General features: G+C 46.9%; 3 protein-coding genes across 7 annotated transcripts in view; 2 read left to right on the top strand and 1 right to left on the bottom strand.

The window, feature by feature from the left end:
• The window catches only part of UTP4 (UTP4 small subunit processome component), a 38,997-nt gene extending 31,452 nt beyond the window's left edge, over positions 1-7,545 (bottom strand). The window contains exons 1-4 of the mRNA XM_023210278.1: positions 7,376-7,545; positions 6,444-6,604; positions 3,034-3,225; positions 1,789-1,873 (exon numbers count right to left, since the gene is read on the bottom strand). Coding sequence (XP_023066046.1) covers positions 1,789-1,873; positions 3,034-3,225; positions 6,444-6,602 — 436 coding nt within the window. The 5' untranslated portion in view covers positions 6,603-6,604; positions 7,376-7,545. The remainder of the gene's footprint in view (positions 1-1,788; positions 1,874-3,033; positions 3,226-6,443; positions 6,605-7,375) is intronic.
• Positions 7,464-21,657, top strand: CHTF8 (chromosome transmission fidelity factor 8). Of its 2 annotated transcripts, XR_002731255.1 has the most exons (5): positions 7,464-7,581; positions 18,194-18,252; positions 18,516-18,633; positions 19,036-19,578; positions 21,154-21,657. XR_002731255.1 is itself a non-coding variant. In XM_023210283.3 (4 exons), the coding sequence occupies exons 2-4, from the start codon at positions 18,230-18,232 to the stop codon at positions 19,258-19,260; spliced, it is 366 nt and encodes a 121-aa protein (XP_023066051.1). In that variant the 5' UTR covers positions 7,464-7,581; positions 18,194-18,229; the 3' UTR covers positions 19,261-21,657. The 2 variants fall into 2 exon arrangements, 1 of the variants encoding a protein (XP_023066051.1); XM_023210283.3 differs by having other exon boundaries at positions 19,036-21,657.
• DERPC (DERPC proline and glycine rich nuclear protein) lies at positions 7,475-21,657 on the top strand. Of its 4 annotated transcripts, XM_031934492.1 has the most exons (5): positions 7,475-7,581; positions 18,194-18,252; positions 18,516-18,633; positions 19,036-19,578; positions 21,154-21,657. In XM_031934492.1, the coding sequence occupies exons 4-5, from the start codon at positions 19,257-19,259 to the stop codon at positions 21,228-21,230; spliced, it is 399 nt and encodes a 132-aa protein (XP_031790352.1). In that variant the 5' UTR covers positions 7,475-7,581; positions 18,194-18,252; positions 18,516-18,633; positions 19,036-19,256; the 3' UTR covers positions 21,231-21,657. The 4 variants fall into 4 exon arrangements, with proteins under 4 accessions (XP_031790352.1, XP_031790353.1, XP_023066050.1 ...); XM_031934493.1 differs by lacking the exon at positions 18,516-18,633 and having other exon boundaries at positions 7,477-7,581; XM_023210280.3 differs by having other exon boundaries at positions 7,495-7,581; positions 19,036-21,657.
• Positions 21,658-21,830: the final 173 nt, after the last annotated feature.

Genomic DNA, 21,830 nt, shown 5'->3' with positions numbered 1-21,830 from the left:
GTTCCAAAACGTTGCCCACAGAGTGGAAATGAGATACCTATTTATTTGAGATGGAGTCTCACTCTGTTGCCCAGGCTGGAGTGCAGTGGTGCGATCTCGGCTCACTGCAACCTCCACCTCCCAGGTTCAAGCAATTCTCCTGCCTCAGCCTCCCTAGTAGCTCAGACTACAGGCACCTGCCACCACGCCTGGCTAATTCTTGTATTTTTAGTGGAGATGGGGTTTCACCATGTTGGCCACACTGGTTTCAAACTCCTGACCTCAAGTGATCCACCCACCTCGGCCTCCCAAAACGCTGGGATTATAGGTGTGAGCCATCATGCCCAGCTGAGATACCTATTATTTTCTATTTCATACTTGGGAAAATGTATGAGATTTTTAAAAAGCATTGTATTACCTTTGTAATTGAAAAAGAACACCCAGGCCAGGCGTGGTGGCTCATGTCTGTAATCCCAGTGCTTCGGGAGGCCAAGGTGGGTGGATCACGAGGTCAGGAATTCGAGACCAGCCTGGCCTACATGGTAAAACCCCATCTCTACTAAAAATACAAAAATTAGCCAGGCATGGTGGCACGCACCTGTAGTCCCAGCTACTAGGGAGGCTGAGACAGGAGAACAGATTGAACCTAGGAGGGGGAGGTTGCAATGAGCCAAGATCACGCCACAGCACTCCAGACTGGGCAACAAAGTAAGACTCTATCTCGGGGGGAAAAAAAAAAAGCACCCAAGCGATATTAAAAATGAAGCAAGAATCTGATCAGGAGAGGACAAGTATTACTAATGGACACAGAGGACAGTTGCTATCCTCTAGAAGATGGGTCACCAAACTGTGGCCCACAGGCCAAATCAGGCCCACTGCTTGTTTTTGTAAATAAAGTTTTCACTGGAGCACAGCCTTGCCCATTAGTTTCAGTATTATCTACAGCTGCTTTTGCACTACACTGATACAGCTGGCAGACACTGTAGGGTTGTCAAAGCCTAAAATGTTTACTATCTGGTCCTTTACGGAAATATTCTGCCAACCCCTGTTCTAAAGGATCAATGCCAATTCAGCCCAGGTAAAGCCCAAGGATGGGCAATTGTTTATAAACTTCCTCATTCAACTTGAATGCACCAGAAGGATTAAGAACCCCAGTTCCTTGGCCAGGCCGAGTGACTCAGGCCTGTAACCCCAGCACTTGAGACCAAGGCGGGTGGATCACTTGAGTGAGACCAGGAGTTCGAGACCAGCCTGGTCAACATGGTAAAATCCTGTCTCTACTAAAAATACGAAAATTAGCAGGGCATGACGGCACATGCCTGGAATCCCAGTCACTCAGGAGGCTGAGGCACCAGAATCACTTGAAGCCGGGAAGCGGAGATTACAGTGAGCCTAGATCACGCCACTGCTACTGCAAGTATGGGTGACAGAGTGAGACTCTGCCTCCAGAAAAAAAAAAAAAAGAAAAGAACCACAGTTCCTAATGACAAAATTGTAATACAAGACTTCAGGTACGCTTGTTAAAACATCACAAAAGTAAATGATGACTAATAAATTGACCTCCACAGAAACATTAGCTTTACAATTTTGGATTTCTGGTTTTCTATATTATTACTTAACCAAGCAGTCACAACTATGCTATACAATAGGTAAAGCCTGGGCTGGGGAAGGCTTCTAGCACATATCCTCCCTGTACTCAGTAGAGATAAAGTATTACTTGGATTCATGGGGAAATATCCCATCTCCAGTGGCACAGAAACTTAACTTCTTGTTAAGGCTATTTACCGCCCCACGAAAAATGACCCTTACTTTTCTGCCGATCAAAATTTCTTTCAAACTGGATTTTGTCTGGAGTAATTTGAAATAGTTTCACAGATCCATCTTCACAGCCAACCTATTGCAGAAATAGGTAGTAAACAGACAAGATAAATAGTAAACATTTTATAGGACTAAACACACACACACACTCTCTCTCTCGTTCTCTCTTCCTCCTTAAAGCTATCAGTTGCCCTGAAAGAGAAAAATAATTTGTGAGAGAAACAAAGTACTAGTTATCAAGAAACTAATAGTGTATTCTCAGTAGCCTTCACATCCTAGACAGAAAACAGACTGATACTAAGAGTTCTAATTAATGGCCCCATTCCTGCATATGACATGAATTAGAAAGACCTATTAACATTATAACCTAAATGGAAACACCTTAAGATATGGTGCAAATTAGTGCAGATCAAAAAGAATGAGACTCATCACAGAGAATTAAAGATCTGGAAGCACCCATTCTAATGGTAATTATGTGAAGGGTCTCAGTGTGTGGTCAAATTTTTGAAACACTGTGCTGAAACACTGGTGCACAGGTTAACTTGCTGAAGGGACTCTTAGAACTCTTCATATAACGATGTGCACTGTGAATTTACAGCAGGATTAAACATGCTGTTATTTCTGAAATGAAATTTATCATAAAACACAAAACATACCAAAACAAAAAAACCTCTACATCTCCAAATTCCATAGAACACAGTTTGGGAAATGTTGAACTGATGTAATCCTATCATTTCATAAATGAATCAACAAGGTCCAGACAAGCAGCAAAAAGAATAATGGGGATTTTTTTTTTGAGACGGAGTCTCGTTCTGTTGCCCAGGCTGGAGTGCAGTGGCACGATCTCGGCTCAATGCAAGCTCTGCGTCCTGGGTTCATGCCATTCTCCTGCCTCAGCCTTCCGAGTAGCTGGGACTACAGGCGCCCACCACCTCGCCCGGCTAATTTTTTTGTATTTTTTTTTAGTAGAGACGGAGTTTCACCGTGTTAGCCAGGATGGTCTCTATCTGACCTCATGATCCGCCCGCCTCGGCCTCCCAAAGTGCTGGGATTACAGGCGTGAGCCACCACGCCTGGCGCTGGCGATTTTTTAAATCTTCAGTATCAATTTCAACCTTGTAGTTGGGGTTGCCACATGCCATAATACGTCGTTACTCTCCTATTAAGCACAGGCAAGAAAGTTTGAGCAGGCACAAGAGAAATTTTGGATTGAATTACCAATAGTTGCTTACTAACCAAAAGTTGAGAGCCACTGGGGCTGGCAGCCATGCTCCAAATAGGTCCTCCAAAGGCATCCACAGCATACTTGATGTTTAATGCCTGTAAATCGTACTCCATAATCTCGCCATTGAGTCCAGCACTAAAGAGTCGCTGTCCTTCTGCCCAGCACAGAGCTTCTGTAGCCCGAGACTCATGACCTGGGAAAAACTGCAGAAACACCATAACTTCTCAACATTCCCACAAATTCATCAGGTACCGGTACTGAGTGGTCACAGGCAACATGGCAAAAACAACTTCCCCATAAATAACTAGTGTGGAGTTTTGTGCTCTCAGATCATGCCTACTGACATTTTCGTTTCTTCAGCTCAAATTCTAACTACTTTTATACAGTTAAATTTGTTTCTTTTACTAGGACTAGTTCAACAAAACATTTTCAGCAGAAAAGGTTTAAATTGCACTCCAGTCTGGGAAACAGAGGGAGACACAGTCTCTACAAAAAATATAAAAAGTAGCCAGGTGTGGTGGCACACACTTACAGTCCCAGTCACTACGGAGGATGACAGGGTAGGACTGTTTGAGCCTGGGAGGCAGAGGCTGCAGTGAGCCTTGGTCTCCCAAAGTCCCTGGATTATAGGCGTGAGCCACTGCACCCAACCCAAAAGTTTTCATATCTATCAAGGCATTTTATTCTTAGACCTGCTTGACAAAAAAGGAACTAAGTAAGTTTAACTTTTCTTTTTTTTTTTTTTTTGAGACAGAGTCTCGCTCTGTCACCCAGGCTGGAGTGCAGTGGCCGGATCTCAGCTCACTGCAAGCTCCGCCTCCCGGGTTTACGCCATTCTCCTGCCTCAGCCTCCCGAGTAGCTGGGACTACAGGCGACCGCCACCTCGCCCGGCTAGTTTTTTGCATTTTTTAGTAGAGACGGGGTTTCACGGTGTTAGCCAGGATGGTCTCGATCTCCTGACCTCGTGATCCGCCCGTCTCGGCCTCCCAAAGTACTGGGATTACAGGCTTGAGCCACCACGCCCCTATTTCTTTTTTTCTTCTTTTTTTTTTTTTTGAGACGGAGTCTTGCTCTATTGTCCAGGCTGGAGTGCAGTGGCGCAATCTTGGCTCACTGCAAGCTCCGCCTCCCGGGTTCACACCATTCTCCTGCCTTAGCCTCCCGAGTAGCTGGGACTACAGGTATGTGACACCACGTCCTGCTAGTTTTTTTGTATTTCTAGTAGAGACGGGGTTTCTCCATGTTGGTCAGGCTGGTTTTGAACTCCCAACCTCAGGTGATCTGCCCGCCTCGGCCTCCCAAAGTGCTGGGATTACAGGCATGAGTGAGCCACCACACCAGGCCCACTTTCATTTATTTTTTTTTTTTGAGACAGGGTCTCATTTTGTCACTCAGACTGGAGTGCAGTGGCCTGATCTCGGCTCAATGTAGCCTCAACCTCCTAAGCTCAAGTGATCCGCCTGCCTCAACTCTCCAAATAGCTGGAACTATGGGCATACAACACCACACCTACCTAATTTATTACTATTTTTTTTTAGACCCTTCACTAGAGCCCAGGTGGTCTGCACTCCTGGGCTCAGGTGATCTGCCTGCCCTGGCTTCCCAAAGTGCTGGGGTTACAGATGTGAGCCACTGTGCCCTAAAGTTTTCACTTTAACATACTAATTTTTTCTTGCTGAGAGTCACTGACAGAGCTAAGCAATCATATCTAGTAGGAAAAGTAATATAAGGAAAACAGGAAACTAGCCTGAGTTAATTAACTGTTGAAAAATAAAACAGATGAAGGAGAAAAGAAAATAAGGAACACTAGGCAAGGAATGGTTGACTTAACCATTCAACAAACATTTACTAAGCAGTGGCTTTGTACACGGCACTTGATAAATGGTGGGAATGCAGATGCGATTATCACTGACATGGTTCCTATTCTCATAAAACTGGAAGTTCTGCATGGAAGACATTAAAAAAACACACAAAGTATATAGTTATAACTGTTATAAATGACAAACACAAAAATCACAATATAGCCATGACTGTTAAAAAAAAAAAAAAAACAATAAAAAGAAAATCAGTCTGGCACGGTGGCTCACACCTGTAATCCCAGCATTTTGGGAGACTGAGGTGGGCAGATCACTTGAGGTCAGGAGTTCAAGACCAAGCTGGCCAACGTGGTGAAACCTCGTCTCTACAAAAATAAAAAAATTAGCCGGGCGTGGTGGTGCACACCTGTAATCCCAGCAACTTGGGAGGCTGAGGCAGGAGAGGGAGGCGGAGCCTGCAGTGAGCCAAGACCACGCCACTGCACTCCAGGCTGGGTGACAGAGTGAGACTCTGTCTCCAAAAAAAAAAAAAAGAAAAAGAAAAGAAAAAGAAAGAAAATCACAGGATGCAATAAGCACACACCATCACATGTTCTTCATACCACAGAATGTAACCCATTTGTGGTGGGCCTGTAGTTTTTAAATTCTGATTAGTTCTTCAGGGGTGAGCTCAGTAAATCATCCCTTTCCACATTTCCTAAACCCACCTCTCAGGGAAGGCAATTCTCTATTAAGGTTCTATGCCTGTGTTTCAATTTATCGTATTTATTTTACAGGTTGGAGACTGTACACTTACGTTTCTCCCACTGGTCTTTGAGCTCCGTAAAGGTAAGGCCTCTGACATCTGTCTTAGTACCCAGTATTTGCCACTCATTCACCGAGAAACATTTACAGAATGCCCAAATTCCAGGTACCAGGCTGCTGGGCACTGAATTCACTCATTTGCCCATCTATTCATTTACATCACAGTACCCAGTACATAACAGTCATTCAACATGTACTAAGATGTTGAACCTGAAGAAAATTACTAGTTAGTGACCTTGGAGGGGAGAAGAAAAAGGACTAATAGACCTCCGCATACACCCAAAGGACATTTTACCTAATTTTAAATCTCCTTTACTCCCAAATGTAGACACGTAGATCTACATCCTCTCAGACAGATGAACTTTGGAATCCACCTTCCTGCCATCACGTCACCAAAAAGTTTCTGATATTAAAATATCTTATCATTTTTTTTATGAATTGACAATGAAACAGTACTGACACTCCCAGCAGGAAATGTTGCTTACCAAAGCTGCAATGGTGTTGAGACTGATATACCAACAATTTCCCTTCCTGTAGCCAAAAGATCCAGCAAACCCCAGTTTCCAATGACAGGCAGTGAGATGACACATTTCTAGGTAGGACCCTTCTAATCAACATTACACAGATTGAAACTGAGCTTCTCTCATCAGTTAGACAGGAGATCTCAGAAGTTCGGTAGTTCTAAACAACTTCAGAGGGGCTAGAAAGTCCTCTATTAGTTTGATTACAAAAGACAAGTTTCTTGAACTTCAGAAGAAATTAACATGAAAACACCATATCAGACTCCCAAATGACTTACTTTCTCCTGAAAGTAGTTTGCTGACAAGTTATAAACTTCCACAGTGCCATCTGTTCGTGAAACAGCCAATCTGTTTGACTGGTTATTGTAAGCCACACAGCGGATTCCTGATGGAACATAATTAAAGAAACGTACTCGATGGACCTTAAATTCACCCATTCCTGCGTGGGGGGGAAAAGAGAGTCATTATTGTTAAATGTTAACTGCAGTATGTCACATATAGTATTCAGTTCCTTAATATCACTGTTCTGGACAGTAGGCTCCAACATCTGCCTGAAGTTCATTTCCAAATAGCTACTAACAATGCCCCCCACCCCCAAGAATTGCTCAATCTTCAAAAGCTCAGGATGGTTTGAATAACAAGGAGGCTTCAGCAAAAAATCAAAAAGGGTCCTACTCCATAGCTCCAGAATTCCGATCTCGGGGCGCCTAGGAATCGGCATTTTAGCAAGCATTTCTCCTCAACTCTATTGCTAAGTTTGCAAACAATAGACCTAAACTGAGGTAGTGACAGTAAGGCTGATGGGGCAGGCAGAACCGAGCTCCTCTTGAGGAAGAAGCGACAGGGTTTGACTTACTCTGGCTGCCTGGTCTGACGTCTGTCACTTACCCTACCCCGTCCCCCCGACGCCGGCCAACATACATACTGGGCCAGAGTAGGGACTGGGTCTTGTTCGCCCCTCACTCGTCTAGCTTCAAGGTTAGGAACCCGCAGACAGAGCAGGCGCTTTCGGCACGGCCAGGGCGCCTGAGACACGCGCGGTCTTCGCCTCCCCTTCCTTCTCCCAGAGTCTACAGAGTAGCCCCCACCCAGCCTCGGGACAAGGAGACCCTCGGGACAAGGAGATCAGCCGGACGCCGACCCTGGGCCGGCCCACCGTGTAAGACTCCCAGCTCTCGCAGCCGCTTCCCACGCCCCTTCCCCAACTCACCAGCTGCCGCACTCTCCCCTTCCCGGCGCTCGCCTCTCTCCGCCCCGGCCCCACGTGCGCGCGCGCTCTCAGGCTCTGCCCCGGAAGTGCTCCTGGCGCATAGTCGGAAGTGCGCAGGCAGTGCTCGCGGCGGCGGCGACGGCGGCGGGAGGTTCGGTTGTCGCCCGTTGGCCGCGCGGCGCCGCGCTCGGCGGCCGCCATTGCAGGTCAGGCCGCGGGCGGGGGGCACGGGAGGCCGCGGGGAGCGAGGGCCGAGCCGGGGATGGGGGCGAGGGAGCGGGAAGCTAGGGAGCCGGGGCCGGGCGGGGCGCGCGGCTCGGAGAGAAGAATGGCGAGCCGAGGGGCGGGGAACGCGGGCGGGGGAGGGGTGGCTGGGAAGGGGGAGGGTGGCGGGAGGGCGGCGCGGAGATGGGGGCGAGCCCGGAGGGGCCCCTGGGGTGGGAGGGCCGGGAGTTTGGGGGAAGGGAGCGGTGTGGAGACGGAAGGCGGAGGGAAGGAAGGGAGCGAGCGGGGAGGAGCGTGAGAAGGGCAGAAAGGGTGGCCGAGCGCGGGCGGAGGACGGAGAAGGGGGCGGCGCGGGCCGGAACCTCGAGGTACGTGCGGGAAGGGGTTCTTCCCGGGGTTGGGAGGGAGCCCAGCCCGCTATGCTTGCGGGAGCGGAGTAGAACTGGAACCTAGGAAGTAGCGGGAATAGCAGAAGGGGGAGTTCGGGGTGGGGGGTAGGACCGTGAGGTTTTGTTCCAGGGGACATTTGTAATCGTGGAGTGGGGAGGCTTCTGGGAGAGGTAATTGAAAGGGTGGTTGGAGAGTCATTCCAGGTTCTTTTGTGGGTGGGAAGCTGTAGAGACGAGTGGGATGGGGTCCTGGAGGAGCGGAGTACTTGAGAACCGGGAACAATTTGGAGAACGAGGGTGGTAGAGAAAGGACGTTGAAAGAGTAATCTTTGGGAGGAGGGTGAACGGTTTGGAAGACCACTCCGGTGGGTGGTGTGGAGGAAGGCGGTTTAAAGAATAGTTTCCCTGGGAGGCAGGAAAAGGGGTTAAAACAGCTTGTAGTTTGGAGGGGGGTGGAGAAGAGGGGGAAGCGGATTGAGAAGTCCCATAAAGTGGGTGGGACTAGAAATAGGAAGTGTTTGTAGCTCTAGCAGAAAGGGTGGGAGGGGGCCGAGAGGGAGTGGGTGGAGAAGATGGGGGTGGGTGGGAGGAAGAGGATAGAGGGAGATTCCACGCCGGGCTGCAAAGGAAAGGGTTTGGGGGAATACAAGGGGCCGTAGCATTAAGAGGAGGACAGGCTAAGATGGGACTGCAGAGTAGCAGAAGATGGAGAAAACTGCAGTAACTCAGATCGACTGAAGCCATCTTTTCCACCCATTGCTACAAATACCAGTAACTGATTCCCTCCAACGTGGGAATCCTAAAATGTGATGGGAAGTATCACGTGTATGCATAGCATCCACATACGTTTTTGAACACACTCTTCACTAATGTAAAGTTTGGAAGCATTCAATTCCACCAACCCTCCATAAGCCCCCTTTTGGAGGAGAGCAAGCTTCTCATTTGGAAACAGGATTTTAGACTTAGTGACATAAGCCTTTCAAGAGACAAGATCCCCTTCAAAAGTATAGACCTGTCCCCTTCAGTCACAAAACCACGATAACACTACAAATAAAAATAATCTGTGTTCAGTTGTATGTAAAACGTTCAGAGTTCACTTGGTGGAAAGGCACATAGAGGACATAGTCATTGTATTTAGAGAAACTACCTTCCAGAGCTTAATCCCTGAAGCAGTTTGGTGAACCACAACTGCCGTGTTTGAATTCTGCTGCTGTTATGAAAACTTGATTTTATTCTGATGACCTGCTGCTTTCGTAGAATGCTTTAGTCCATTATAAACATTAATATGCTAATACAGTAGTATTAAGACATTCTATTGGATGAATACTAAGAAAATGCCACCTTCCTCTGGGAAATCAATAGCTTGATCCTGAAGGTTTACCGTGTGTTAGACAATGTGCTAAAAACTTTACATTCATTACTCGTTCTTGCAACAGCCTTTCGAAATAGGCGTTTATGCTCAATTTATTGTTAGGAAAACCTGTGAGGTTAAAATACCCACTGTCACATACGGGATAGGTGACAAAATCACGGAATCCAGGTCTGTGTGACAAGTGAATGCCTCACTGTATCCCCAAACAAAGTATCCACCCTGGGATCAAAAACAAAAGCTCAACACATGCCAACTGTTGGTCTAGCAAAACATTTAAAATTGTGAATGTTTACACTCAAAGAATGAAGTGATTTCACCCCAGTTTAGAAAAGAATGTTTAAGGGTTGAGAATTTAAAGCCTTGGTTTCCTGTCTTAAAAAGTACAAAGGAAACAATTTCTAAAATATTGTTTAGCTTTATTAAAATATAATTATTTGTATTGAGGTTAAATCATTGAGTCAAAGCCTCTTTTTTTGCTATAAGCCGTATGTTCGGTTTAATTGGATACATACCACACTTTCTTCTGCCACATTTTATTTTGAAGGTTTATGAAGATCATTGCTCAGGCTGTTCTGTTCTCTGTAAGACAGTAATCTTTTAACAATTTAATATTTAACAATTCAGAGACCAGAGGATAAGAATTAAATTTTGTGGAAGATTAAAATGAATACTTGACAAAGAATGTCCTCTATTCTCTTCACTTACTTTCACACTGGGAGCAGAGGTGTAGGGTAAAGCTTTGTGTTCTAGAGGTGGCATTGAGTAGATTTTTCTAAAAGTTTCAAAAACTGAAACATCTCAATTAGGTATGATAAAAAGCAAGCTTCTCGTTTGTTTTTAACTGCCCACCCCACAGATACAATAGTTACTTTGGTGGCAAGTTGCAGCGTCTTTCCATAGGTTACTTATTTGCCATTTTGTAAGAGATGCTGTGAGAACGAGGCTAATATTTGTAAAGTAAGGGAAGTTCTCACACAGAGGTGCTTTACAAGAGGGGACTGTGAGAGAACTGCAAGAGGGGCAAGATTGTGGAGGGGTTAGGGTTCATATCCCAGCTCTCCACTTAAGTAGCTGTGTGACCAGTTGACATTTAGCTCCTCTAAGCCTGTTTCCTCATTTATGAAAGGGGAGTGAGAAGACCATGCTAAAAATCATAGGTTGTTAGGGTGAAATAAGAGGATCCAGATAAGTGTTTGAACAAAGCTAGCTATGTGAGAAATGAAGCTTTTTGTATTATAAAAATAATGTTCTACCTGGACCTTTATTTCTTTTCTTTTTTTTTTTTGAGACGGAGTCTCGCTGTGTTGCCCAGGCTGGAGCGCAGTGACATGATATTGGCTCACTGCAACCGCTGCCTCCTGGGTTCACGCCATTCTCCTGCCTCATCCTCCCGAGTAGCTGGGACTATAGGTGTGGCTAATTTGTATTTTTAGTGGAGACTGGGTTTCACTGTGTTAGCCAGGATGGTCTCGATCTCCTGACCTTGTGATCTGCCCACCTTGGCCTCCCAGAGTGCTGGGATTACAGGCGTGAGCCACCACACCCAGCCTCTACCTGGACTTTTCTTAAGAAATCGTGGTGGTGCTTTGATTTACGAGTTTTTTTTGTTTTTGTTTTAGTTTGTTTTTTGAGATGGACTCTTGCTTTGTCACCCAGGCTGGAGTGCAGTGGTGTGATCTCGGCTCACTGTAACTGCCGCCTCCCGGGTTCAAGTGATTCTCCTGCCTCAGCCTCCTGAGTAGCTGGGATTACAGGTGCATGCCACCACGCCTGACTAATTTTTGTATTTTTCGTAGAGATGGGGTTTCACCATGTTGGTCGGGCTGATTTCGGACTCCCAAAGTGCTGGGATTATAAACATGAGCCACCGCACCCAGCAGGTTTTTTATAATAGTAGTTACTAACTTCAAAAGAGAGAGGCCAAATGCTGGTTAAATAAGTTACATCCCAGAGTGGTCTGATGACAGCCAAAGCTTTTTGGTTTGGGGTGGGATTCCCATTGTGGATCTGGATTGATTCTTTGAATGCTGGTGCCATTTTAAGGGGAAAAAAGTTTCCTTTACTGAGAGAGTTATTTGACTAACAGGAATACAGAATTTATGTATCGTTTAGTTCATTTAGCTGTGTGAAGGCCTGTAAAGATCAAGAAGAAAACTTTTCCCCCCTCATGAGAATGGGGACAGGATATATAATTTATTGCAGGGAAAGTTTTGGTTTTCTTTATACGTTTTTATCTCTTCAAGGCTACACATGAGTTGTGGCCTGTGAGACTGATACCACACTGTAATATAATGAATTTAAATCTTTTTGAAAAGTGATATCACAGAAGTCTCTCCCCGGCTCTGCAGTTAACCTTGTCAACCTGGAATTATGGTTCTTAACGAAAGACATGTCAGTCCTAACCAAATGTGGGATTGAACTCTGCTCTTAAGAGAGAGTTGGCTGGGCGCAGTGGCTCACGCCTGTAATCCCAGAATTTTGGGAGGCCGAGGCGGGTGGATCATGAGGTCAGCAGTTCAAGACCAGTCTGACCTTTATGGTGAAGCCCCATCTCTACTAAAATTACAAAAATTAGCAGGGCGTGGTGACAGGTGCCTGTAATCCCAGCTACCTGGGAGGCTGAGGCAGGAGTATCGCTTGAACCTGGGCAGCAGAGGTTGCAGTGAGCCAAGATCGTGCCACTGCACTCCTGCTTGGGTGACAGAGTGAGGCTCTGTCTCAAAAAAAGAAAGTTGACCGGGCATGGTGGCTCACACCTGTAATCCCAACACTTTGGGAGGCCAGAGTGGGCAGATCACTTGAGGTCAGGAGTTCGAGACCAGCCTGGCCAACATGGTGAAACCCTATCTCTACTAAAAATACAAAAATAAACTGGGCGTGGTGGCGGGCACCTGTAGTCCCAGTTACTTGGGAGGCTGAGGCAGGAGAATCACTTGAACCTGGGAGGCAGAGGTTGCAACGAGCTGAGATCGAGCAACCGCACTCCAACCTGGGCAACAGAGGGAGACTCCGTCTCACCAAAAAAAAAAAAGTTGCTGGGAGAGCTCTTCCGCTGACTCCCTTTTAGTTTCTTGACATCATGTATAGTGTATTCATCAAACTGTACCTTCAAGTGCTCTTGATAGAGCTGCAGTTTCTAAACAAGCCACAGCCTAGAACAAACAACTAGAAATTGCTCTAGTTGTTTCAGTGTTGCTGGAATGAATTGAGACTGAAGACTTAGACATAGTCTTCTTAAACAGAGAATTTCTCTTGTTATGCTTGTTATTTCTAATAGGGATTTATTTGTATTATACTTCTTCCCCACCTCTTTTTCCTACTCTGTCTACTCTCAAGGGGATGGGGGCACATTGGGTTGCATGTTCTCATATGCCTTTTTTTTTTTTGAGACGGAGTTTCGCTCTTTGTTGCCCAGGCTGGAGTGCAGTGGCATGATCTCCGCTCAATGCAACCTCCGCCTCCCGGGTTCAAGCAATTTTCCTGTCTCATCCTCCCGAGTAGCTGGGACTACAGGCGCCCACCACCACACCTGGCTAATTTTTATATTTTTAGTAGAGATGGGGTTTCACCATGTTGGCCTCAAATTGCTGACCTCCAGTGATCCGCATGCTTCGGCCTCCCAAAGTGCTGGGATCATAGGCATGAGCCACCGCGCCCAGCCTCATGCTGTTTAATCAATTCCACACTGAATGAAGTACATGCTCCTTGCCACCTCCATCGGGTGTGTGCTCAGGGAAGTAGTCAGGTATCCCTACCTACTGAGCCCTACAAACAGTTGCGTAGAGTAGAATCTCAAGGAGCAAGAAAAGAAATCATGGAATTCAGGTGTTACAGGATATGTTAAGGTGCTAAAGTAGAATTTTAAAATTCATTAAAGGATGCTCTCCTCTACATTCCTGACTAGTAAATACACCCATGTGCGTATAAATTACCTAACTGTGGCCAGAGCAGTCCGTGAGTTCTTGTGAACTCTTAGAAGCTGGGCTCGAACTTCATTTCTACATACATCTGCAGCATCCCAATAGTTCTAGGATAAGACAAGTTTTTACCAGCCTGACTGAGTATAGCGCTAAGATGCTGAGGCCTATGGGCCACAGAACTATTTGCAGGAGCATTGCTAGATGTCTGGTAATGCCATAGAAGTACACAGGCAGAGCCTCCTACATCAGTGTATAAAGGTGTGCAGTCTTATTGAGGCACAGGGGATTGGTATGCAAGTAACAGCTGTGCCATCCCAGCAACAGTGGTTTTCCACACCATTGTTGTGAATTCCTCTTCTAACAGGAGACTGTCCAGGAAATGGAGAATGCACTGAAAATATTTCTGCATTTTTCTCAAGCACATGGTCACAGTGCTTGACGATTGATTCTGGTTGTCAGGAAGTAGGTTCTGTCTCCTTCCCCACCTTGATCTTCCTGGAATATACCGTGTACCTGTGTACCTGACCGCTTTTCTGAAACCACCTGTATTTTACTGTCACTTGTACCCATCCAGGAAAATATACTTCATCATCATCAAAAGCACATTTGCAAGAACCCTTCTCTGTCTGTCTGCATTATTGAGCCTTTTTTTATTCGTGGCTAAAATATACCATTCCTTAAGTTATAGTCAAAATTACGGATCAAAAGGCTGATTTTCTTATCTCACTGTCTTAAAAAAAAACAGCTCATCTCAATAGAGCTTGGAGTCTTTAAAGCACCTTAGCATGTGTTATATTTGGTCTTTGCAGTAGTTTAATAGGACATAATCTAGGTGTCATAGTCATAAAGTGACTTGTTCTTGACTACACAATAAAGAGCTCCACACTTACAGGCAGGAGAGCTGAATTTAGGCCTTCTGATTTTAAACTGTTATCCTTCTTCAAGAAACCTTATAAAAGGATTTTTAAAGTGCTTTTAGTTCTGTTGACAGTAATGGTGGGGCCTCTTTTGGAATGTTTGGGTTCTGAGCTTGTGTATTACCCCTTTTCCAGTGGTCCCACAACCTGTGCTGGTGCAGAAGGTCTGACTCAATTCAGGGATGCTCTCCTGAATCTATATTGCCCTGAGCAGCTCTTGCATGTACTTGATGCCTGCCTGATGCCTTGATTCCTTTTCGTTCTCATTAATACTTTTTTTTCCTTTGGGAAGGCAGAATTGTGTAGTGATTATGAGTGTAGATAGTCAGATGGCCCAGATTTCTACTCTATCACATAGCAGCTGTGTGTGTCCAACATACAAGCAAGTGACTTAATCTGTGTATGCCTCAGTAGCCTCATCTGCAAAATAGGAATAAATACCTATATCATAGACTTGTTATGATGGTTGAATGAGAAACCACCAATATATATGCACAGTAAAAATTCCACAGTAAAAATTCAAAACATGTTAGCTGCTACTTACATTTGAATTTAAAAAGTCTAGTGAGTTGGCCGGGCACAGTGGCTCACACCTGTAATCCCAGCACTTTTGGAGGGCAAGGCGGATGGATCACCTGAGGTCGGGAGTTTGAGACCAGCCTAACCAACATGGAGTAACCCCGTCTCTATTAAAAATACAAAATTAGCCAGGCATGGTGGCACATGCCTATAATCCCAGCTGCTCAGGAGGCTGAGGCATGAAAATTGCTTGAACCCAGGAGGTGGAGGTGGTAGTGATCTGAGATTGTGCCATTGCACTCCAGCCTGGGCAACAGGAGTGAAACTTCATCTCAAAAAAAGTCTAGTGAGTTGACCAATTTCATGTTGCCACAGTGCTTGGTGCTCTAGGAGTAGAGTCATACTATAAGGCTGGAGATCCAAAAGGAAGATTAGAATAATCTTTATTCTATTCTTTAATCTATTCTAAGATTAAACTAATAAAGAAATCTCAAGCTTGCACAGTGTCTCACGCCTGTAATCCCACCACTTTGGGAGGCTGAGGTGGGAGGATCCCTGGAGCTTAGTTTGGAACCAACCTGGGCAACATAGTAACACCCTGTCTCTTAAAGAAATCCGCTGGGCATGGTGTCTTGCTCTTGCAATCCCATTACTTTGGGAGGCTGAGACGGCTGGATCACTTGAAGTCAGAAGTTCGAGACCAGCCTGGCCGACATGGCAAAACCCCGTCTCTACTAAAAATACAGAAATTAGCCCGGCATGGTGGCGCATGCATGTAATCCCAGGTACTCAGGAGGCTGAGGCAGGAGAATCACTTGAACCTAGAAGGTGGAGGTTGCGGTGAGCCGAGATCATGCCACTGCACTGTAGCCTGGGCAACAGAGTGAGACTCCATCTCAAAAAAAAAAAAAAATCTGCTTAACATTTTAATTGGGTGTTTGCTAAGCTTGAGCACAATTTTAATACCTATTAACTTTCCATACTAGTTCGTAAACATTGAACTAATAACCTTCCACTAAACTCCATATATACATTGACAGTACTTAGCCAGAAGCTGTAGTTTTGTCCCCTCTCCCATCAACCCCCGATGAATCTATCCTTCACAGAAAGTGAAGCCAGTTGTCTTTAGGCAAAAATATCCAGTTCTTGTAAAGTACTCCAAATTTGCCACCAGGTGGTGCTGCTGTTGTATATAATGAAAGCATATATTTTTTTTTCTTTGAGACAGTCTTGCTCTCTTGCCCAGGCTGGAGTGCAGTGGTGTGATCTCAGCTCACTGCAACCTCCATCTCCCAGGTCCTAGTGATTCTCATGCCTCAGCCTCTCAAGTAGCTGGGACTGCAGGCATGCGCCACCACACCCAGCTAATTTTTTGTGTTTTTGGTAGAGACAAGATTTCACCATGTTGACCAGGCTGGTCTGAAACTCCTGTTCTCAGATGATCCACTCACCTCAGCCTTCCAAAGTGCTGGGGTTGCAGGCATGAGCTACTGCTCCCAGCCAAAGTCTGTTATCTAAGTATCAGGATATTTTCATATCTAAGTGAAAGGTGGTCAAAGCTTTTGATAAGAATCACATCAGAAGTCAGCCTACCATTCACTGAAGATGTTTGGAGGACTTTTTCAGTTCCCTTGGCTTTATTTATTTATTTTTTGAGACATTCTCATTCTGTTGCCCAGGGTAGAGTGCAGTGGAGCAATTGTGGCTCACTGTAACCTTTGCCTTCCAGAGTTCAAGCGATTCTCTTACCTCAGCCTGCCGAATAGCTGCGATTATGGGCACCTGTCACCACACCCAGCTAATTTTTGTATTTTTGGCAGAGACAGGGTTTCACCGTGTTGGCCAGACTGGTGTCAAACTCCTGACATCAAGTGACCCAACCGCCTCAGCCTCCCAAAGTGCTGGGATTACAGGCCTGAGACACCGCGCTTGGCCCCGTTGGCTTTATTTTTAAAGAGAGACCCCTTGAACCTTGAAAACCAAGGAGGTAGACTTGAAGCTTGTATCATTACCAAAGAAAAAAATAAAATCTTAAGAAACTCCATAGGCTTTTTAAAGAAACATGCAGAGTAGGAAATAGACTACCCTAGGCTGTGTACAGTGGCTCACACCTATAATCCGAACACTTTGAGAAGCTGAGGTAGGAGGATCACTTAAGCCTAGGAAGTAGAGGCTTCAGTGAGCTGTGATCTTGCCACTGCACTCCATCCTGAGCAACAGAGTGAGACCCTGTCTCAAAAGAAGAAAAAAGAGGTTGGGCGCGGTGGCTCAAGCCTATAATCCATCACTTTAAGAGGCCAAAGTGGGCGGATCATGCAGTCAGGAGATCAAGGCTGGGTGTGGTGGCTCACGCCTGTAATCCCAGCACTTTGGGAGGCCAAGGTGGGTGGATCACCTGAGGTCAGGAGTTTGAGACCAGCCTGGCTAAGATGGTGAAACTCCATCTCTACTAAAAATACAAAAATTAAACGAGGTGCGGTGGTTCAGACCTGTAATCTCAACACTGGGAGACCAAAGTGGGTGGATCACCTGAGGTCAGGAGTTTGAGACCAGCCTGGCCAACATGGTGAAACCCCGTCTCTACTAAAAATACAAAAATTAGCCAGGCATGGTGGTTGTATACCTGTAATCCCAGCTGCTCGGGAGGCTGAAGCATGAGAATCGCTTGAACCCGGGAGGTGGAGGTTGCAGTGACCTGAGATCATGCCACTGCACTCCAGCCTGGGTGACAGAGTGAGACTCCCTCTCAAAAAAAAAAAATTAGCTGGGTGTGGTGGTGGGCGCCTCTATAATCCCAGATTCTCGGGAGGCTGAGGCAGGAGGAGTGCTTGAATCCGGGAAGCAGAGGTTGCAGTTAGCCGAGATTGCGCCACTGCACTCCAGATCTGGTGACAAAGCGAGACTTGGTCTCAAAAAAAAAAAAAAAAAAATCCTTGAGAAAGGCATATTAGCATAGTGAGCAAGAGTATGGTCTTTGCAGTGTTATGTGTTAGGTTCATATCATCATTGCCTTAGTAGCTATGTGATCTTGATTAGTTTTGCACATACAGTTAACCATTGGTGATCTTAAGAAACCTTATCTCATATATACGATATTGGTAAAAGAACACTTCCCACTTATGGCATTGACAGAGGAACAAGATAAAATGTGTCTGAAGCACTTAGAAAAGTACTTAGCACACAGTAAGTAATAAATATTAGTTGTTGGCCAGGCACGGTGGCTGACGCCTGTAATCCCAGCACTTTGGGAGGCTGAGGCAGGTGAATCACGAGGTCAGGAGTTCGAGACCAGCCTGGCCAACATGGTGAAACCTCATCTCTACTAAAAATACAAAAATTTAGCTGGCCATAGTGGCAGGTGCCTGTATTCCCAGCTACTCAGGAGGCTGAGGCAGGAGAATCTGTTGAACTGAGGAGGTGGAGGTTGCATTAGTTGTCATTGTTACGCTAAATCTCTTTTTCTTTTTTCTCTACAGCTTGTTTTCACTTGCTTTTTTAAAGACAGAAGGCTCATGGTGCAAATTGTTGTTTCCAGGTGAGTACATTTTGAGATTTTAAAATTTGGCTTGAAATGATGAGGGCTATAGAGGTGTGGCATGTGTCTGGAAGAATCAGGGTCCTTAGGTGCATCTTGCACAAATCCTTGCCTTCTGGTCTCTAGTTCTGTGCCTAGCACCGCCCAGTTTCCCAAGAACTTGACCCAACGAAGAGGTCCTTTGGGCCTTGAATGGTGGTGTGAGGACACTATTTATCCTTCACCCCTCAAAAATATTGTAACCGCCAGCCCTTTGCTTGCAGTGCGAGGGCTGGAGGCCTGGCAGAATGGGTGCTGATGGAGCTACAGGGGGAGATCGAGGCTCGCTACAGCACTGGATTAGCTGGAAACCTCCTGGGAGACCTACATTACACCACTGAGGTGAGGGGGCTTTTCTTTCCCTGCCTAATGCCTCAGGAAAGCAAGCTACACCAAGGTGGTGCTCCCAGGACCCAGAGTGAGGACTGCCTCAGGTTTGTTATTCAAGGTCTAGCTAATCTGCGATGCTCTCTGCTTGTTCTCCCCCTACCTCTGCAGTAGCAGGGAAATTTAATTTTGGGGAATCTGGAAAGCTCACATTTCTGAAAGTGGAAATTATCTTATGTGGGGCTAGAAAGTAAAAATGGCACATGGGTGGGTGGTCCAGTGTGGTTGCTCCACAATGGCAGAGCCAAACCAGGGAGTGGAGGTGCCAGCAGAGCCTGCCAGGAGCAGCTTTAGGAGGCGCCTGAGTGTCATGGCCTTGCCCCGAACCTCAGGAATCTCGTTCTTGTTCTGCCGAAGGGAACCCCTGTGCTGATCGTGGGCCATCACATCCTGTATGGGAAAATCATCCACCTGGAGAAACCCTTCGCAGTCCTTGTCAAACACACTCCTGGGGATCAGGACTGTGATGAGCTTGGCCGCGAGCCTGGCACCCGGTACCTGGTGACAGCACTCATCAAAGACAAGATCCTTTTCAAAACCCGCCCCAAGCCCATTATTACCAACGTCCCCAAGAAAGTATGAAAGAACCTCGGATTTTCCCTAGAGAGCGGCCAACTCCTTGGACTCGTGCTCCGCTGCCACCTCGAGGACGGCTCGACGGTTCCCTGGGACCACAGGGGGGTCCTGTTCTGAACACAGGCCACCCACTGGGTGTGAACTCGGATCCCTTCCTTATGGCGGCCGGTTCTCTTGGTGGAAATCTGGCCCCATTTCCAAGGAACCCATCTCCTTTTTCAGCTTCATCAGGCTCATTGGCTTCAAATCCAGCACCTTTCCCAGCTGGTGCTCGTGACCCAAGTATGGCTGCTTTTCCAAGAGGGATGAATCCCACTGGCACAGGTGCAGTTTCTTTCCCAAGGCCTGGTGGCCTCTTGGGGCCAGGCCCAGGCCCCACCCTAAACCCTAGGACAGGGGCTCTGCCAGGCCCAGGGCCTCTGTCTAACCCCAGGTTAGGGGGTCTCCCAGGACCAGGTCCTATGTCCAACCCAAGAGCAGGTGGTCTCCTAGGAGCAGGTCCTGACCCCAGAACTGGTGGTCCCATAGGCCCTGGATCTGGACCTAACCTGAGAGCAGGTGTTCTGTTGACCTCTGGGAATGGTCCTCCCAATCCTAGGCCAGTTGGCCTGGGCCCAGGACCAAACCCCAATCTGAGATCAGGCTTTTTAGGGACAAACCCTACCCCCAGGTCAGGTGTGTTTCCAGGCCCAGGCCTTGGGCCCAACCCAAGACCAAGTGGCCTGGGCCCGGGCCCTAATCTAGATGCCAGAGCAGGTGGCCTCTTGGGCACAGGATCTGGTCTTAACTTAAGAATGGCTGGACCTCAAGGCCTTGATCTTGCCCCCATTCTAAGAGCAGCAGGTCTTTTAGGAGCCAATTCAGCTTCTTTCTCACAGGCTTCTGGAAACATGGGCACAAGCCCATCCTCCATGGCAAGAGTACCTGGGCCCATGGGCCCAAACTCGGGTCCTGGCTCTCGGGGAATTGGCCTTCCAGGGCCAAATCCATCTCCCATGTCAAGGGCTCCTGGCCCCATGGGCCCTAATTCAGCTCATTTCTCAAGGCCAGGTGGCCCCATGGGGGTAAATGCCAATTCTTTTCCCAGGGGAGCAGGTGCATCTGCCTTTCCTCAGTCTTCTGGCACATTGGCATCAAACCCAGCTACCTTCCAAAGGTCTGCTGGCCTCCAGGGCTCAAATCCAACCATTTTCCCAAGAGCCTCTGGGCCACTTGGCCCCAACCCAGCTAACTTCCCAAGGGCCGCTGGCCTGCAGGGTCCAAGTCCAACTACCCTCCCAAGGTCTACTGGCCCATTAGGCCCTGGTCAAGTTACTTTCCCCAGGCCAGCTGCCGGGCATCTGGGCCCTTCTCCAGCTGGCCCTGTGGGTATCAATCCGGCTCCTTTCGCAAGGCCAACTGGGACCCTCGGTCTCAACCCAGCTTCCTTTCCAAGGATGAATGGCCCTGCAGGCAAGAGTTTCGTCCCATTTCCTAGAGTGGGGAGCCTCCCTGGCACAAACCCAGCTGCTTTCCCCAGACCAGGGGGTCCAGTGGCTACAATGTACCCAAATGGAATGTTACCCCCTTAAACACCGTATTCCCTCCAGGACCACCTTGGTTTCTAGGCACTGTGGTTCTCGGCAGGGGCTGTCTTAGGTAAAAGGGTAGTTGTGGAGCTACAGTCTGAAGAACATAGCTGGGGCTCAAGTTCAAATGAGCCATCTTTTTCCTCTGCGTTTTTCTTGACTGAAGGTGAGATGTTATTTGTGGCATGTGAACTGTGGCAGGTGGGAATAATCCTGGCCTTGAGAGAAAGGATCTCCAGCCTCCCAGAAGCCTGCTGTGCTTTCGTCCCACAGCTTTCTGCCCATTGTTTCTTACTAGTTTCTTGAATTGTTCTTGTGGACTTTTCCTCAGGGATACATTGGCCTGCAGGTCCCAGTTCACATGTAGTCCCCTGCTCACCATTGGAGAATCAGCTCACTGCTCTCTAGAAACGTGGCGTTGGTGAACGGACCATGCTTCCGTAGCTCTGACCTGGGCAGCTTGGACCTGGTCATCCTCTACTGCCATACCTTTCGCTGGGGGCTTGAATACAGAACAGGGAGATGGACAACCACTTCAAAGACCTACTGAATGCAGTTTCTGCTTGACTGGGCCTGTAGCTCCCTTCTCCTGGGACTTAGAGGTGGCCAGATTTAAGGCCCCTCTACTCATCCAACTCCCTCTTCACTGGTACTCCCAATCAAAGAACCTCAAAGTTTAAACGGATGTGGATGGGAATATGGGAATTGGGGTGGGGGTGGGGGATGAAGGGAAGAAATCACTGTGCTTTGTTCAGCCTGGTGTGCAAGGATGGTTGGTGGTTTTCCTGCATTGTATCTTTTCTTACTGTTTCTTTAATAAATGGGATGAGAGGGCTGCTCGTGTCACTGTGTTTTGTTACCTGTTTCTTAGGGAAGGAAGTTTGCTTTTCATTGTTTCAGCTTAGCTACAGTCTTACATCATGTTGGTTAAAATGCTTATGCTTCAAGAGGAAGCAAGCTTTGGTTTTTAGCCTTAGCAAGGGCCCATTCATCTGCCAGTTATTTCAC

The sequence above is a fragment of the Piliocolobus tephrosceles genome, chromosome 17, assembly GCF_002776525.5.
Source record: "Piliocolobus tephrosceles isolate RC106 chromosome 17, ASM277652v3, whole genome shotgun sequence".
NCBI classification, from domain to species: Eukaryota; Metazoa; Chordata; class Mammalia; order Primates; family Cercopithecidae; genus Piliocolobus; species Piliocolobus tephrosceles.
The sequence above is the reverse complement of the archived record's forward strand: the minus strand, read 5'-3'. Positions and strand labels throughout refer to the sequence as shown.

Bases quoted from the DNA above. Each gene is read 5' to 3' on its own strand.
- CHTF8 (XM_023210283.3), top strand. From the start codon at position 18,230: ATGGTGCAAATTGTTGTTTCCAG. The intron at 18,253-18,515 runs GTGAGTACATTT...CTTTGCTTGCAG, and splicing joins GTGCAAATTGTTGTTTCCAG to TGCGAGGGCTGGAGGCCTGG. The intron at 18,634-19,035 runs GTGAGGGGGCTT...GTTCTGCCGAAG, and splicing joins ACCTACATTACACCACTGAG to GGAACCCCTGTGCTGATCGT.
- DERPC (XM_023210282.3), top strand. From the start codon at position 19,257: ATGAAAGAACCTCGGATTTTCCCTAGAGAGCGGCCAACTCCTTGGACT.